Source organism: Benincasa hispida, unplaced genomic scaffold (genome assembly GCF_027475165.1).
Source record: "Benincasa hispida cultivar pf3 unplaced genomic scaffold, pf3_genome.v1.1 HicScf1450, whole genome shotgun sequence".
Classification (NCBI taxonomy): Eukaryota; Viridiplantae; Streptophyta; class Magnoliopsida; order Cucurbitales; family Cucurbitaceae; genus Benincasa; species Benincasa hispida.
The window spans coordinates 25,929-44,563 of NW_028325799.1; the positions used below are offsets into that span (position 1 = coordinate 25,929).

At 34.0% G+C, this 18,635-nt stretch overlaps 1 protein-coding gene across 4 annotated transcripts; it reads left to right on the forward strand.

Annotated features, from left to right (window-relative positions):
* Nucleotides 1-369: 369 nt before the first annotated feature.
* On the forward strand, nt 370-7,521 carry LOC150031151 (polycomb group protein EMBRYONIC FLOWER 2-like). Of its 4 annotated transcripts, XR_016526133.1 has the most exons (11): nt 370-1,400; nt 1,479-1,538; nt 2,133-2,179; nt 2,266-2,393; nt 3,077-3,347; nt 4,121-4,169; nt 5,207-5,290; nt 5,513-5,592; nt 5,768-5,857; nt 5,981-6,499; nt 7,239-7,454. XR_016526133.1 is itself a non-coding variant. In XM_090309250.1 (10 exons), exons 1-10 carry the CDS (start codon nt 1,380-1,382, stop codon nt 6,057-6,059), a joined length of 909 nt encoding a protein of 302 aa, XP_090165376.1. In that variant the 5' UTR covers nt 370-1,379; the 3' UTR covers nt 6,060-6,766. The 4 variants fall into 4 exon arrangements, 3 of the variants coding, with proteins under 3 accessions (XP_090165376.1, XP_090165377.1, XP_090165375.1); XM_090309250.1 differs by lacking the exon at nt 7,239-7,454 and having other exon boundaries at nt 5,981-6,766; XM_090309251.1 differs by lacking the exon at nt 7,239-7,454 and having other exon boundaries at nt 389-1,400; nt 6,095-6,766.
* Nucleotides 7,522-18,635: the final 11,114 nt, after the last annotated feature.

Consider the following 18,635-nt stretch of genomic DNA (forward strand, 5'->3'; position numbering starts at 1 on the left):
TTTTATAAAGGACCAAAATTGATTCTCGACTATCCCACCTTTTTATATGGTAAAAGTAAAGATAAAAATAACCCCCAATAGGTGGCCCGTTGGGTAAGGCTTGCGGTCTTTGTGTGCTACCTACCCAAAGATTGTGTGTTTGACTTTTCAGTTGAGCTTAATAAGGAACCCTTGATGTTTCCAAAGTCTTGACCTCGGAACTAGTGTGAACATTTTTTTAATAAATAAAATAGTAAGATAAAGATAGAGATTATTCGGTATATGCTTTCATGGTTGTGAGTTAATTTTGAATTTATTTAAAACATAAGTTTACATCTTATGAGTAATTTGTAGGTCAAAATTAGTTTGGCCCTTGAAGTTTCCTTTTAAATTTTTAAAAGTTTTATTTTAGAATCGAAACTTTCACCTAAAAATTATTTTATTTTCCTTAATCCAAAGATTCACAAAAAAATCAGTGGAGTAGCATGCTATAGCCCTTCCCTCTTCCCAAATTGGCGGGTTAAATAACACCCCCTACATTAGGAGTCAAATCTGTTGCAAGCTAGAAACATGCCACAAGTTATCAAGGATATATTCAAAATGAAACTGCAAACTTTTACTCCACTATGAGCGATCCAAATCCTCAAAATTACAATTATTCGTGGAAAAGATATGTATCCAGACATTGTTATCCCAATGGACATCTTGATAGATTACCTTCGGTCATATTTGAAGTTTAAGATTTTATGCATAACCAAGTGCAGCTGTCTAATTACCATGGGGTCCACCTTAAACAAAACAACCCTCTAACATGTGATACCAATATGAACTAAGTCAGAGAAGTATAGTAAAATTCAACTGCTAAAATTTGGAAGAAGCAGCTCCCATTGCACACACAGTTTTAGATGTTCGCTAACTACTTTGGTTAATGAATAAGTATCCTATAATTTAGTTGTCTTGTTACGGTAACTGCAAACTGACCTAACTGAGTTAGCTGATTATCTGAAAACTAACAGAAATTATGTAGCTGTTCCCACCAGGAACTGTGTAGGACAAATGAAGATATCCTATATTTGTACATGCACTGCTCATATTGACATTTTCGATCAAGTTTGTTGCAATTTGTTTAATCATATTATTATTAATTTTAGTATTCCTTTTGTTGTACTTGTTTGTGTTGATAATGCGTATTTGGATAGCATAATTTAGGCTGGGTCAGGTCATAGAGATATTTCATATGCTTTAAAAATTTGGTTGCTTGTTTGGTGGCATCCTTGATTGAACCTTGGTGCTTATTATTTTTTCTTTCCTTTTCCTTTTTGTTTTTTCCCCCTAAAGAGACTAGTGCTTTTGTTCTTATCTTTTAGGGTTTGCGCTACCACTTATGCTCTTCCCATGATATGTTCAACTTCGAATACTGGGTTGGTAATCTCCAATGTCTAGATGTTTTGCTGCTTATCGAGCATTATGTGGTTTGTGAAGAAACATTTAACGTGTAGGTGACTGAAGAATATCAGGCAGTGAATGTCTCTGTGAAAATTGATGTCTTTAGATCTGAGGTAAGCGTTTGAAATTCCTTTTTGTGAATAATTCTTTTTGATAATTTTGCTTTTCTTATCGTTATACTTATATTTATCATGTCAATTAAAAGGAACATTTGGTGAGTTGATGTTTGGTTAGACTCAAAGCCATCTTCAAAAGATCCTGCAATCCAAATTCCATATTGAATGAATTTGTCTTTCTTGGATTCGTATCGTACTGAAATAAAAAAGACTCAGAATCCTTCTCAGCTTTTGGCTGTCTTCTGTAGATCCAACAGTCTCTTCCACATTGGATGAATTTGGCTACATTGGAATAATGCTTTACCAAAACCGATGACACTCAAAATCCTTCTCACCTTCATTCGGTCTGCTCAGGCTTTTCTTAAGTAGGACGGGAGGGATATGGCAGTGTAGCAACTACTCGTCTCTTTACGCCCTTCACCTTTTTTCTTTCCTCTCTTCTGTTGCTCATTTTGTTTCTTTACTCGTTCATCCTAGCTCTTGTGACTTGTCAATGACGCTTTATTTTAGTTTGTTTAACAATTTTGTTTGTGCCAAACAGCCGCTTGAAGGTTGCTAATATGTTTTTATATTGTATTTTTTCTTTTGCAGACTGTAGCAGATGGAGTGGACCCACAACTACAAACTTTCTTCTTCTGGTATGTTTTTTGAACCCCTTCATATGGGATTATCTTGTTGGCGCTTTGCCTTATTTTGTTGCTAGACTTGACTATTTAATATCCAGCACAAGACCACGAAAGCGCAAGTTAAAGAACTCTATTCAGAATGGGAAGTATGTGCAGTTCTTGGAGATGGACTCACCTGGACCTGCCACAGAAGGCGTGCACAAGGGATTTGTAGGGCATAACACTGGTAATTTAATCTGCTGTAAAATTTTATTTTTTCTTTTGCAGTCCTCTAGTTCCTTTAAGTTGGAGGAAAAGGAGTGATAGAATTCTTTCTTATGTCACACTAATAGAAGTGGCAAACTAGCATTACATAAAGACGCCATTCTGACATTCTTGCGTGTGAACTTGGCCAATAATTTGTACTTACCTGAGCTTGCTTGGTGTTTCATTAGAAAAATTTGGCTGGAGAAATAGAAGCCTCACGAATCGTGGTTCTAAAGTTTCAACAATTTTCCCCTCGATTAGTATTCTTTTAGTTAACAAAGGGATACCAATAGCTGAGCTCGGTAGCGTGGGCTTGTTACCCCTAGCAGAGGGGCACATTAAAATTCAAAAAAACAAAGGGATACCAATAAGTTGATTAAAAAGTAAATTTGACAAGGGGTTGAGGATTTCACTTTTCGGTGTCCACCCAATTGAAATGAATATTAATTAATTGCATTGAGATATTTTAAATTCATCCATTCCATGTTATATATCGTAATTTGAAAAGCTCATATCGTATCAAGCTGTAGTAAGTGGTATATTTATTATCTTATTTCTTCATAGATGGATTTTCTCTTCTTTAACTTTAAACTTCGTGGATTTTGAACTATATGATCTCAACAATCTGCTTGGCAATTCAACTGAAATTAAATTTGTATTTAGATGGTGTATCCTGTGAAAAAGAGGGGAGCCATTCATTCCCCATTGAGACTTATTTGCAGAATGCACAACAAGACGGAGAAAATATTGGCCCTGATTGTCCTTCCTCTATGGAGTGCATTGAACGTGTTGCATCCAGCTCAAATATTCCAGGTGTCCCAATGGCTATCAATCAATCTTCTACAGGTCCTGAATGTTATAAAGTACTGTCTGGAAGTGATCATTTACAACCAACCAAAGGAAGGAAGTTAACGGTCGAACGAGACCCTAGAAAGTATGTTCACCATCTTTTCTGGTTTTTTTCTTCAGATATCAAAGCTTCATTCACATGTAGTGATGTAGTCTTGGCTGGATTTAGTTTTGTATTGGTTGTTTATTTTCTTTGGTTGTTTTTGTTTTCCGTTTAACTATTACTTCTATATTAAAACCAATTTGACAATTTTAAACAAGTTTTATACACGTGAACATTAATGCATTAATGGTTGAACGAAATTTTAAAGGAGGGTCTAAATTTATTAAACTTATGAAAGTTTAGGGTTTTAATTGATACATTTATTAGTTTGGGTTCTTAAGTGATAAAACTTTGAAAGTTGTAGGGTATAAATTGATTTTTTTAGATAATATACTAAAGAATAGAACACAAATAGCTTTTTCTTTATAAAGCTCAATGAGGTTGCATAAAGAAGGTGTGTTTTTTTTTCCTTGGAAGATGTGTGTTTTTTGTGATGCTTGCCTTCATTTCATTGTTGGAAAATGCTTAGAGAAATATAATTTACCTGACAATATTTAGATTTCCATTAAATTAAATAGATGACAATACAAGTTTATACCTGCGTCTTTGTTGTGTCTAATATCTATGCCACAATTTTTAGGAAATGGTGTATTGGCATGTTCTTAACCAATTCCATGTTTGTGGTTTCCTAGCTTTACAGTCCGAACAAAACCCAAACTTCAAGTTCATCTTTTAATTCTAGAGCTGTCCATAAATTTTAATCAATTTTGAGTGTGCCAGTAAGTAAGGGTGGTCAATTTATTTTGTTATTTCAGCCGCATGCTCTTGCAGAAACGGCAGTTTTATCACTCTCACAGGGTTCAGGTATGAAGCTTGGTTTTACAATATTGAGGTCTTTCAAATTATTTAATTTACTTATGAAAAATGAATTATTTTTATTTTGGTTTTCGGTGTGAGGGATCTGTGAGGCCCCTGATTATACGTACATATAAACGTAGGAGTAAGAGGGGATTTTTGTCAAATGTTAGTGAGTGGAGGGAATCTGTTATCCATGGGGACCATGGGTGTTGGAGGGTTTATGTGGGGTTTTAGCAAGCAAGAGGGGGATGAGAATTTGCTGAGCAAGCTTGGCTTGTGGGAGAGGATCTCCAGCCCTTACAAAGTTCTGGTAGCTAGAGTTCCGTTTATCTTTCTTGTTGTTGATTGGCTGTAATTTCCTAGAACTTCATAAATAATACTATCAGAGCATTGCTCTGTTTATGGGTATCGGCTTTGTTGGGAAATCTTAATTGCAAGGAGGCCAGATTCCTAAAAGGATCCTGTGCTTTCGTACTTTGTTAAGCAGAAAGAATTTAAACATGCACTTTTGAAGTTTAAATTAATTCTTAGTTTTGTTTGGTTTAATCTGGTTCAATTTAGAGAGAACTGTGAGAAAAAAATGAAGTAAGCTATGATTAGGAAATTAATCCGGCCAATTTGTTAGGGTAAAAATGCCTGCTGGTTTGGATCATTGGTATTTTTATTTGTTTATTTTCAGTCCTGCTATTGTCGAATCATTCAACATTTAGTAGTTAAAACATATGTAAGATGCTTATATTAGATATAAATGGATTAATTTGTTCTTAGATAGTTTTAAACAAGTGGATTGGTGCTTAGTACATGAACTTTACAGGTTGCTATTCTGTTAATTAAAAATTCAAAGTTCTTGCTACACTTGCATCTAGCTTCCTACCATGTTATTTTCAATCCTTTTTTCCTGGAATGAAATCTGTTGCTTGCTCATCGCTATCTTCTGTTTTGGGGGGGGGGGGGGGGGGGGGGGGGGGGGGGTGGGGGGGGGGGGGGGGGGGGTGGGGGGGTAAAAAAAAATCTCTGTTTGATCTTCTGTTTTGATAATGAAGCCTATGGCTGTAGATAAAGTACTATCTGACAAAGATAGTGAGGACGAAGTAGATGATGACATTGCAGATTTTGAAGATCGAAGGGTATGGTTTTTGTTGAACTAGTAAATATTTGACTTGTTCCTACTTGCATTATTTTAGAAGGATTTTTTCTTAAGAATTTGAAGTGTTTTTTCAAACTAGCAATATGGAATATCTTGGTCTGGCAGGTGATTACAATCTTGTGTACCACTGGTTGGCCCTGTTAAATCCATTTTTTGGAATTCGTGCAAACTTAAAATACCAACTTGAACTGTTAATTTACAGATGCTCGATGATTTCGTGGATGTCACCAAAGATGAAAAGCGGCTTATGCATCTATGGAACTCCTTTGTTAGGAAGCAGAGGTTGTTCCTTGCCAACCTTATTTTTCTTAACAATTATTTTCATTACCTTATTTCCTCTATACTGTTTAATTCTACTTTAACATGGTACCAAACTGAGCTGCACCATGAATAATACTTTTCCTAGCAGTCCCATAGTTCCTATATAAAAAAAATTATATTCTCTGCTGTGTACCAGGGTGCTAGCTGATGGTCACGTGCCTTGGGCATGCGAAGCATTCTCAAAACTTCACGGGAAAGAGCTTATCTCATCTCCGCCTCTCTTTTGGTAATGTTCTTCAACATGTTGGCATATTTCCATGGCTTATTTTGATGTAGGCTTGCTTTGTGATGTTTGTTCATTATTAGTTGTGTTTTGTTTTTCCCGTTGGCTTGATGATATTATTCACAGTTGGATATTTTTGCACAAGGGCCTATCAATAAAGGCGATAACTGATTTAGGGCTCATTTTGAAGCTTTATAAAAGTTGACCTTTTTTGCTTAGCTGCACCATGATTGTTATCAGAGCTTGAAACAAGACATGATGACAGTAGGTGAAATCTCCTCGAGCAAGCTTCCAGAGGCTATGCTTGGGTTCAAACAAGACTTCCTGTTGAAGGAACTACCAAATTTTTTACCACATTGAAGGATCTGTGGAAGACATGCAGTAAGTTCTTTACGTCACTGGTAATTCTAGGAAAAAGAACATTTAAGATACAAGCCCCTGCTTGAATTGTACATTGGAATGAGAATGGAGATCAGTGTAATTGGAGGCAGTGTACAGAGAGAAGTCGATTTAAATTTGGACAGCAAAATTTCTAACATGACTGATTCTGACACTTGTTCGGCGAGCTCTGGAAGAGTGCTGAATAAGGAGAATGGTTCCAAGGACGAAGAATGACAACCAAGAACATCGAATCGTCCTATCATGGTCAGTTGAATTTTGAGGTCTCCCAATTCTTTCACTTCCAATCGGGCACGATGAGATCTTCTTACAATATTTTCAACGATGAAGAGTAATTTATGGATTTTGTACAAGACAATTGGAATAATCAAAGCATAGTTCTTCAAGATACTCTTACAAATTAGGTTCTTCCTGCTGGGTTTTCTTGATGTAGTGAAAAGCATAAAAATGGTAGTTCAAATGATAATAGACTTGATGAGTTCAAAAACTTTTGAAAACTTTTGATCACTTCAATATTTTTCCTTCTGGAATCTCAACTCAAGTTTAATCAGTAAACTTGTGGGTCTTTGAAAGCATAAAGCTTGAGATTTGTGTTTACCAAGTGACAAACACGTGAACGATTGGTCCTAAAATCATTTTATTGATTTTGCTGCCTTTTGGAAGTTTGATAAGGCTATGTTGGATGATTGACAAATTTCATAATCGAACTTCTTTCAGACCATATTATTGACGCTTGTTTTTTTCCTCTCTAGTTTGAATCGTTTGCAAATGCAACTAAGAACCTTTCCTTTACACAAGTGTTCAGTCTATCCTCTTTATGCTTGGAAGTGTGGCTGAAAGGATCCATTTTGATTCGGGTTTCAAATTCGACATTCTTTGACCAAAGAAAATATGATCCTGATTCATTTGGAGTCGATCTATATAATTGCGCATTTCTGGCTTCTGTTTGCCTAACTTCCTGTTGATATCACTGAAAATTTTGCAGGTGTTGGAGATTATTCATGATCAAGCTCTGGAATCATGGCCTTCTTGATGCCTCTACCATGAACAACTGTAATTTAACTCTTGAAGGATTCAAAGATGAGAGTTCGAATGCGACGAAAAATTGTAGAAGAGATGACGATTAGTGGCTACTTCGGTTTATATTATTGTTCTTCATTAACTGATCATTTATAGGTTGGAGTTACTTCATTTACATTCATTATTTATATGGGTTACCTTTCTTTCCTAACTTCTATTGAAGAAAGAAAGAACCTCTTGCTTCTAAATTTTTACCACTTTCATTAGATTAGAACTCTTATTCTCTTATATCTTTTTCTTTACTGAATGATCTATTCTATAATACAAGAGAATCTAAAACTAACTAGCTGTTATAGGTTTAGAAGCAAAATTAGAATAAACAAAATGTGGGAGTTTCATTTCATCCTTTAATTTTCATTGAACATTTTAATAAAACTTGGTAATAGAGTTTTTGTCTTAAATTGAAAGAGTTGGATATAATTGAAATATAAGGGCGTGCCTGTTTAGTGATGTACTGAAATCAGAAAACTGAAAAGAGATTGAATGAAAAATAAAGTTGTATTTTTGGATATATGTTTGCTAGAAGATTTAGAGACTAGATTACAAAAATAAACAACGGTTGAAAATTTATTTGATAATTTATATATAAAGCATAAAAATGGTCGTTACAAAACAAAATATTAAGTTGGATCTAAATCGTTATTAATTAATTGACGAACATAATTGATATTTTATTAAATCAGAGTAGTAATTACCTTTCTAGTCCCTCATGTTTGGAGTCTGGATAATTTGATTTTAGGTTTCAAAATTGGACAATTAAATCTCTACTGCTTATAAAGTTGAATTTTGGTACCTTCGCATTGTAAAATAATAATAAGAGAAATTACAATAGAATGCAAAAAAAAAATATTGCCCTCTTTCTCCAATCATATGTCGTCTATCGTCATCAGTCCATCTTGGAAATGATAAGGATTCATCGTTCTAGGTTTGAAATAATGAGAAATAGTGATGTAATCTAGAGGATAAAATGAGAGAAATCTTTAAGAATAAAGTCAAAGTCTTTACTATGAATAAAAAAAAGTAATCAATGTAAGAAGACAATTTCTCTATTATGGAGAATTAGAAAACAAACAATTAGGAAAAGAACTGTGACCAAATAGAGTAAGAATGCAACTAAAGTAGATTGAGAATAATAATAATAAAGAAAAAGAGAGAGAATAACACAATGATTTACAAATTAAAGTAAAAGTCATGGGCAAAGATATAAGAATTTCACTGTATAAAATAGAAGTTACAAACTCTTTTTTTCTAATAGAGTAATATTAATCTATCTTATAAAAAGAAACTTTATTTTTTTCTTTCACGCACTTTGCTATCATGTCGGAGATTGTGGGATGGTTTGGCAATCATGTGTCCCCTCCTATTTATAGTCTAAAGAACTTAGTCATTAAACAAATCCAATGGCTCCAAATTGTCTTTGATATATGTGGAGGATCTAATGACTCCAATTTATTCTTCATAGATGTGAAATATCTAAAGGCCACAAATTGGTCTTGCACAATGTGGAAGATCTAATAACCCAAAATTGTCTTCAAGAATCTTCTTGAATAATAAATAAACTTCTTGAAAAATCTTGATTATTTAACACAAACTAATCTTTAATCTTAATTAATCAAGAAAACTAATCTTAATCCAAATTAATTAAGGACACTTATCCTAATCCTAATTAATCAAGAAAACTAACCATAATCCTGATTGAGCAAGGATTTGACAGAGACATCTTCATTTACCATAATCATACTCTATCAAATGTCCCTGGCATTTTAGAATTTTTTATTCCATATATGAAATTGGTTCTATGTTGCAAATTTTACTTTATAATAAGTTTTCATTTGATATTATTGAAATTTATGTGTTAATGAACAATTTTGCACTATTTTTCATTGAGTCTTTTTTTGTGCAGATGACCTTTTCTCACGCACATTTATGTTTTTATGTCTTTTAATCCCCCCCCCCCTCCTGAATGTATGATATTTTGTTGACGTCATAGGGAAATTTCCGCCTTCAAAGGCCCATCGTGGTCGGGTTGAACTTTCCAGCCCGACGGTGGAGCCTATCCCACCCGAACTTCACCTTTTAACGGTTGTTAGTAGGAATCATACTCGCGATAGGGATGATTAACCCAGCCCGACACATTTAGTAAAGCCCTATCCCGATTTCACAACTAGAGCCCAATGTTTAAATTTGTTCCCTGTAGATGCACCTTTTGCTCGCGATAGGGATACCCCACCAAACCCAATCAAACATGCAAATCCCTTACTCTATTTTAAGAAGAAAGCCCGAGTGCCACATGTTCACGATATAGATGTGCCACCCCACCTAGCCCGAGTGCCACCTGTAAAGCTCTACCTCGATTTTTTTTAAGAAAAAAAGAAAGTCCGATTCTAAAATTTTGGAGAAACCTGATTGAACATTGTTTGCGAATTTCGACCATGATAGAGGCAGATATTCTAAGAAGCTCTTCTTTTTCCACCCACATCTTCCAATTGTCTTCACCATCTCACACCTCTAGGTTAGTTGCTTGCCTCTTCAATTGTTAAATACAGATTTGTATGCACATCCATATGTTCATAGAACTAGGGCACAAATAGTTAGTTAATGGGACTGGGTATTCTCTTAATTGCGGATGTACGTTATATGTCGTTAATGAAATGTAGGTACATGACGTCGATTTTGAAATATAAGGTAGAAGATTACTTCCTTGCATAAATTACGAATCTGTCTCACATTCGGCCTACGAATGAAGTGATAGAACTATGAAGATTCGTAGTGGAAGCAAGAATTAGCTTAATTTTCAATTTTTTACAGAACACGAAAATTACATAATTCAAACAATATAAAGAGGAAAAATTTACAACATGCATAAAAACGGGGTGAAAGGGAGAAGAAATTCATACATACCCTTGGGAAAAGAAATTCATACATACCCTTGAAGATCACAAATCTTCACGAAATCCCCTTCTCCAAATTGATCACGATCAAGAACAAAATTCTGAGCACCACCACAAGTAAGACCTCTGTATTCTTTTTTGGGATGAGAATTTCTCATGGGTGTGTGGGCCCTGAGATTTTGGAAGAGGGAAGAAAAAGAATTTTTAAAGAGAAAAAGAGGATTCTAGAAAAAATTTCAGAGTGAGTTTTTCTTCTAAGGAAGAGTCTGTGTAGAAGATCATAAAACTGAAAGATCATGCTGCATGAAAAACCATACACATCCACGTTAATTGAGAGAATTAAGGGGAGAGAGTTAATTTGAAAATTTAAATTTATAATAAATTTAAATAATAATTATATATATATAATAACTAATTTATTATATGTATATATAACTATATATTATATCAAATATAACATATAACCTATAGTTTTTATATTGCATCAAATACAATATAACCTATAGTTTTTAATTCTCTCAATAATTTGTGGTGTTTAATATAAATCACATTTATACTAAATTTACTTATAGGAATCCAATCCATATAATTAATTATCATATTCAAATATTTATTTCCTTTCAAATAAACTTTATATTATTATGTATCAAATACATTATATTAATTATATCACATATATAATTAGTTTAATTAATAATTATATTAATTATTTCCTCAATTAATTTGAGCAATTCAAATTAATCCAAAATTGACTCTTAATAATCCCTGTTGAGCTACAAAGGGGGATCTATGGATCTACAGATTGAAACTCCAATGGTATTTAGATAATTAATTAAACTTTTTAATTAAATTAATCCACAATCGTTAATTACCAGTTATTTCACTAAAGACTGACAGTTGCACTCTTCACACTCTAGATATATTTTTGTGTCCATTAGATATGACCAATCAACAATGCATTGATCCTTCACAAATTGCTCATAAGTACAATTACGTCAAAATTATCATTTTACCCCTGTAGTTATATCTAACTTATTAAGTACCACTAATCCATCTAATGAACAATTAGTCATAATCCAACTATAACTATAATCCTCTCAGGCAAGGAGAGGGTGTGGCACCACATTGTTGAAGATCTGGAATCATCTCTTAAGGGAGCAATTTATCTACTCACCCTAACAACAGGGGTGAGCGAAGTCCTTCTTGTGTAGCTGCGTTCCTAGCTTCTCGATCAGATTAATCCCCAAAATGGTAGGCATATTGAGTTGGCGAATCTGACCACTCTCACTCATGTAGATCAAAGGACCATCCTTATAGACTCCTATAGTTACTCAAGATCAAGGTCAAGCTACATATAGTCATCCTAATGAAATGTAAGTCTTTTCTAATAACGTGTCATAAAGAGAGACTCAATATTTCGCGGTCCGATCTTATACAAACTCTTTGTATAAGATACTCTCGCTCACATGTCTCCATATGAATGATAAGAATCAGATCATTTGTAAAACATTACAATAATTGTAATAATTACAAAGTGAGTTATATTCGTATTATCACCAAGATAAGGTACCCAACCTTATCCATCTACTACAGACCGTTTAGGTTATTATTTAAACAGGATCCACCTATATGTCACCACATACATGTTTAAACTACATCGAATAATCTTGGATCTTAGTTTATTGGTTTTGGATTAATGCAACTAAATATCAAATAAAATAATACTTATTTTATTAATATATAATCTGTTTGTACAAATAAAATTTACAAACTACAAGACCATGACATTTAGGGTATCAACTCCACAAATCTCCCACTTGTCCTAAAGTTAGTGGAGTGTACAAATACAAAGTAAAGAAGCTAAGTACATTACACAAAACAAAACTAGGGCATACATTATGCACCTAATAATTCCTCCCACTTGTCCTAGACTAGATGATACATGCCTCGTAAACCCAGACTCTCAAGGTGACCCTCAAACACTTTAGTCGTGAGAGTCTTTGTAAATGGCAATAACATTGTGCTCCAAAGTGATCTTCGTGATGATCACGTCCCCTGGATGCACAATCTTCTGGATAAGATGTTATTTATGCTTTATATGCTTCCCACGTTTGTGACTTCTAGGCTCCCTAGAAATCGCCAAAACATCATATTATCACAATAAAGAGTGATGAGCTTTGATGTGTTTGGAACAACTTTCAGATCAATAAATAATTTTTTTTTTTAAAAAAAAAAAAAACTTCCTAAGTCATACAACTTCCTTGGTAGCTTCACAAGCAGCTACGTACTTTGTCTCCATGGTAAAGTCAACTATACAACCTTGCTTAGTGCTTCTCTAGACCACGTATGTTAAGAGTGAACACTGATCATGGAATGGATTTCCTAAAAACCCTATCAATCTGGAAATCAGAGTCGGTGTATCATGTAAGGATCAATTCCTTAGACCCATACACAGGCATGTAGTCCTTCGTTCTTTGATGATACTTGAGGATGGTTTTAACAGTTGTTTAGTGATCTAATCCTATTGACTATTTCTATTGCATAGCAAATGTCAGGTCTAGTACATAACATTGCATACATTAGGCTGCCACACAGTCGATGCATAGGGGATCCGTCTTATTTTCTCAAGCTCTTGAAGTGTCTTAGGACACTGTTCCTTAGACAGAATAGTTCCATGCATGAAAGGTAAATAAACCTCTCTTTGAATTCTGCACGAATATTTAACAAGCATCTTCTCAATGTATGGTGCCTGAGACAAGGCTAACATTTTGTTCTTACGATCCCTTAAGATCTAGATCCCTAGAACAAACTTCGTTTCTCCCTAATATTTTATTAGGAATTAGACGGCTAACCATTGTTTAACATCAGTCAATAGACCTACATCATTCTCATGAGTAGGATATCATCCACGTACAACATTAGGAGAGCTACTGAACTGTTACTGATTTTCTTGTAAATACAAGGCTCATCAATATTATAATGAAATCATAAGATTTAATCGCAGTATCAAACCTTATATTCCAAGATCGAGATACTTGCTTCAATCCATAAATGGACCGGTTAAGCTTGCAAACCATTTGCTCTTGATCTTGGGAGATGAATTTCTCTAGTTGTTGTATAAAGATGGTCTCTTCAAGATTACCATTCAGAAAGTCAGTCTTGACGTCCATTTACCAAATCTCATAGTCATAATATGCGATAACGGATGGGAGTATCCAGATAGACTTTAACATGGTAGCAGATGAGAAAGTTTCTTCATTGTCCACTTCCTCAACCTAGGTATAACCCTTTGCCACACGTCTAGCCTTAAAGTTTTGCACCTTATCATCTGCACCCATTTTCCTCTTGTAAATCCACTTGTAACCTATAGGTTTGACCCCATCAGGTTGATCTACAAGATCCCAGACTGAATTAAAGTACATCAACTCCATTTCGATATTCATAGCTTTGATCTATTCATCTTTGTCCACATCTTCCATTGACTTTTTATAGGACAATGAATCCTCAAAGTCACCATCTTATATGACGGTTAGAGTTTCTGTTAAACCTATATAACGAATAAGTGGGTTCATAACCCTCTCTCGATAGCGAGGTTTCCTCAACCATTGAGGTGGATGTGTTCGACTAAATGAACTTACATTAACAACTCTTGTCGATGTACTAGCTTCAACAACTCTTGTTGAAGTTTTAGTAGTTTCGTTGGAAAGCTTGCTTAACACAATTTTACTGTGGGGCTTATGCTCCCTAAAGTGGTCCTCTTCTAAAAAGGTAGCATTTGTCAACACAAATACTTCGTTATCTTTAGGATCGTAGAAGTAACCACCCCTCATTTCCTTGGGATAGCCTACAAATAAGCATAATTTTGAGCGGGGTTTTAATTTCTTATGATTTGCTTCAAGCACATGTGCTGGGCAACCCCGGATCCTGAAGTATCGTAAACTACCTTTATGATCATTCCATAATTCCAAAGGTGTTTCAAAAACACTCTTGGACGGAACACAGTTCAAAATGTAAACTATAGTCTATACTGCATAATACCAAAACGAATCAGGTAAATGAGCATAACTCATCATAGATCAAACCATGTCCAAAAAGGTTCTATTTCTACTTTATGATACACCATTCTATTATGGTGTACCAGGTGCTGAGAATTGGGATACAATTCCATGTTCTATTAAACAGTCCTGGAATTTTAAATCTATATATTCTCTACCTCGATCAGCTTAAAGTGTCTTAATGGTTTTACCTAATGAATTCTCAACTTCAGCCTTGTACTTTTTGAACTTTTCAAGGGTTTCAGACTTATATTACATTAGGTATAAATACCTATATCTAAAATAATCATCTATAAAAGAGATGAAATATTCAAACTTTCCTCTTGCCTTAATATTCATAGGACCACAAAGGTCCAAATGTACAATATCTAAGGGTTCTTTGGCTCTATGACCTTTTCCAGTAAAAGATTTTTTAGTCATTTTGCCTTCAAAGCATGACTTTAATTCCTGGTAAAGAGTCTTCTTCTAACTTGCTTAGAAGTCATCTCTTAACTAATCTCTCAATCCTATTGAAATTTATGTGACCCAATCTTAGGTGCCAAAGATGAGCATTTTCTTTAGGAGAAATATTTTGTTTTTTTATTTTGAGTTGTCGCAATTATGAACATTTCAGTATTTAGCAATGTTTTAGATTCTAATGGTCTTATCACATACAAACTACTCTCTAGGTTTGTAGAACAAATATCCACACCATTCCTATAAACAAACGCTTTATTTACAAGAAAATTTACAGAGTTATGTTATAGCAAAGCTTTAACGGAAATAAAGTTTTGTTCAATATCTAAAACCACACATACATTATCTAATAATAAATATGATTTCTGAAAGAGAAGTTTGACGCCTTCCATTACCACTTCTGAGATGACATGCCTTGTTCCAACCCACATCCTCATCTCGCCAGTCCTGAACTGCTGCCAAGAACTAATTCCCTGAAAAGAAGAACAAACATGATTAATGGTACCTGAATCAATTATCCAGGCAGAATCATCATTCTCCACTAAGCAGGCTTTCATAACTAATAAATCATGTTTACCTTGTTTAGTTGTCTTCTTCTCTGCCAAATACTTGGGACAATTTCATTTCTAGTGTCCTTCCTGGTTGCAATAAAAGCAAATACTTTTGGTAACCTTGGCCTTTTTGCCCCTTTGAGTTGCAGCAGGGTTAGTTTTATTCTCCTTACCTCCTTTCTTCTTCTTCTACTTTTTAGTGTTGAAAGAATAAGATACAGACTTCGTTCCCAAGGTCAAACCTCTGTGGAACTTCTTTGAGGAAGTGGCAACATTTGCCTCTCCCTTTCCTTGACTTTCATCAAGGATTGGTGAGTCTATAATTCATTAAGAAGGGTGATCAGGTTGTATTCTAGCTTGTCTATAACAGTGTTACTACGAAATTGAAGGAAGCTCTCAAATAGAGTTTCCAAAATAAAGCTATCTTGACTGGCCTCACCGATGACAGACCTGTTTATTTTAGCAACATTAAAATGAACCATCATGTTGAAAACATGTTCTTTCACAAAGGACCCCTCTTACATGTGTGCATTGAAAATGAACTTTAGAGTGTCATGTCTATGTTGTTTGGATGGTTATCCATACATCTCTTTGGTGAGTCTATGATCTCGCATGTAGTGACCATGGGTTCATGATTTTTAACCAATACTTCAGATAAGCTGGCCAGTATGTACACTCGAGCCTTTTCGTTTTCCTTGACCCATCTTTCATATGCATCCTGAACATTTTGAGATGCTCTCGCATTAGGTATTTGGGGACATTCATCAACAAGGATAAATCTTAGGCCATCGATAATAAGCACAGTGTTTATTGTGTTTTCCAACTCGTGTAATTGTCGCCAGTTAATTTATTAGCACTTAGAAGGTTTATTGTAGCGCTAGTCATTTTCGAAGATTGTTGAAACCATACAAATTATTTATATTAGCTATTGAGGCATTACCCAATTGAATCCAATCAAATTTTAGCAAAATTTTAATGAACCCCATGTAATATCCAATTTTACAATGATGTTTCAATGAGTCAGGATAAAAGCCACGGTATGGTGATCAGTTACCTCTTCACTGGATTGAGACAATCTCAATTAATCATTACATCAGAATAACTTTTATTTCTATAAAAATTAATCAGCATTGTTCGATCAAGAAACCATTAACTTTCTTAACAGTTTCTTGTATGTGTAACCTTTCATTTTATATTCTAGAGTTTCGCCTCAATAAACCAATCGTAGGTAAAAATCGATTGAAGCAAAAACTAAAGTAATCCTATCCATTTCTGGAGTTTGTGTAAAATTTCATGCAAATGTCTTTCGTAGGGGGACATAAATAAAGGTACCTCAAGGCCGAACATGAAACTTTACAACAAACCAATGAAGGAGACTGCAGGATGTGTTGGCACACGCCCCTCTCTCATTTACTATAAACACTCTCTCCATTCACCTTGGTATTGACCTATGCAAAAATTATATCTTGAATAGAGTTTGAAATGTTCAAATTCACTTGGGAAAATAGTATAATGTATAATGATACATTATAATATAAAGTTTATATTTTAATTAAACTTTATAATATAAACTTAATTTTAGACATGATTCAAAATTAATTTATGAGAGAATTAGATATTTGAAGGAGTTTAAATATTAATTTAATATGAATTGGGTTCATACTAAAACTATAGGTTAAAATTATTGTGTATTAGATGCACATTAAATCTATAGGTTATGAGAGAAATACAATTTAATGTGATTCACATGTAGGTTAAATTAAATATGTGATAATTAATTAATTAGAAGATTAATTAATTTTTATTTTATTTTATTTTATCAATTAAACTAAAACTATAGGTTATGTGAGAAATGTTCATTTAAATATGATTAAAATAAAATTATCAATTAAATTAGATTTAATTCCTTATTAATTTATTTATAATTAATTAAATAAATTAAATTTTTGGTTTTATTAAATCAAATAACTCTCACGTAGGGGAGTTATCTAAAACATGGGATAGCTCCACGTTTCCCCTATCTCTTTCCATTGGTTGAAATACCTGCAAAAGAATGAAGGACAGAAGTTTTTCAAGAACGAAACTTTATAGAAGAGTTCTATGATAAAAAAAATAAAAATAAAAAAATCTCTTTTGCTTTTCCCTAATTTTGAGATTGGTTCCCACATACCAATACCAAAATTCTCATAGATTAGGGAGGTTTCCCAATTGGCGGTGTTCGTGAAATCCATCCCAAATGAGAATTGGCGTTCTTCCATTCGAGTCATCAACAAAAGTAAGGATTCTTTTCTTTTCTCTGTAGGATTGAACTCCTATTTTTTAGTGCATGTTTAACCTAATTTTACAGTATGCTGAAATTCTAGATTTTCCCTTTTCTATTATATAATTTTCTCGGTGTATTGGTATTTCAAATTTCTCAATTGATTTCGAGTAGGTCTTGATCTATCCACTGCATTTATCCCTACAATTGGTATCAGAGCCAACTCGTATAATTAATTTAGAAATTTCAAAATTTGTACTGGTTTGGTGGTTTGAATTGCATTCTGAATGTGGTTTGCAAATGAATTTTTACGATAATTTTGGCCTTAAATTTACATGTTTAATTTGATCATTTTGTAAAGGCCCTTGCATTTTTGGGCATATTATCATTAAATTGAATATTTTATAAGTCTATGTCTAGAATAAAAACTATTTACAGTGAAGATCGAGACCAATTTAGGCAAAAATGGATGAACAGATCGCAGAAATACCCAAAATCTGCTTCTAGACGCTGTTGCATTTTTTGTGAGGGTTAGGGTTTGCCTTGTGCGCAGTTCAGCTGTGATTCAGGGTGGTCCAATCCGGTTCGGCTGGTTCAAGGTGGTTTGGTCCGGTTTTATGCTAGATTGGCTTGGTTCGTGGTTTTGGGGTCTGGTTCGGGTTGGTCTGGTCAAGTTTTGGAGCTGGCATAAGCTGTTTTTAAGATAAAATTTGCAAAATTATTGTATTTATTGTTTTATTTTATCCTATGGGTCAAATTACTGGTTCATTTTCTATTTAAATGCTTTATAGATGTCATTTAGATAAATTCCACCATAGGTTAAACATATTCATGCATATTGATATATTATAAGGGTTAATGTTGGGGTTGAAGCCCTAAAGTCTTGTGTCCTGTAGCTTGTAAACAGTTTGTACGAACGCTTGTGATGTATAATATATGATTTTTACTCCACTTCTTGATTTTGCTCATATGAATGTTTTATTTGCTTTACCACAAACTAATAAACTAAAATCTCTAGTTGTCTTTATGTAACTTAAGCATGTATGTGGTGACATACAAGTGGATCGTGTCTTAAGTGATAACTAAATA

Excerpts from the sequence above, each read along its gene's own strand:
- LOC150031151 (XM_090309249.1), top strand. The coding sequence starts at position 1,380 with ATGTTCAACTTCGAATACTGG. Across the intron at positions 2,394-3,076 it reads ATTTGTAGGGCATAACACTG|ATGGTGTATCCTGTGAAAAA; the intron begins GTAATTTAATCT and ends ATTTGTATTTAG. Across the intron at positions 3,348-4,120 it reads GTCGAACGAGACCCTAGAAA|CCGCATGCTCTTGCAGAAAC; the intron begins GTATGTTCACCA and ends TTGTTATTTCAG.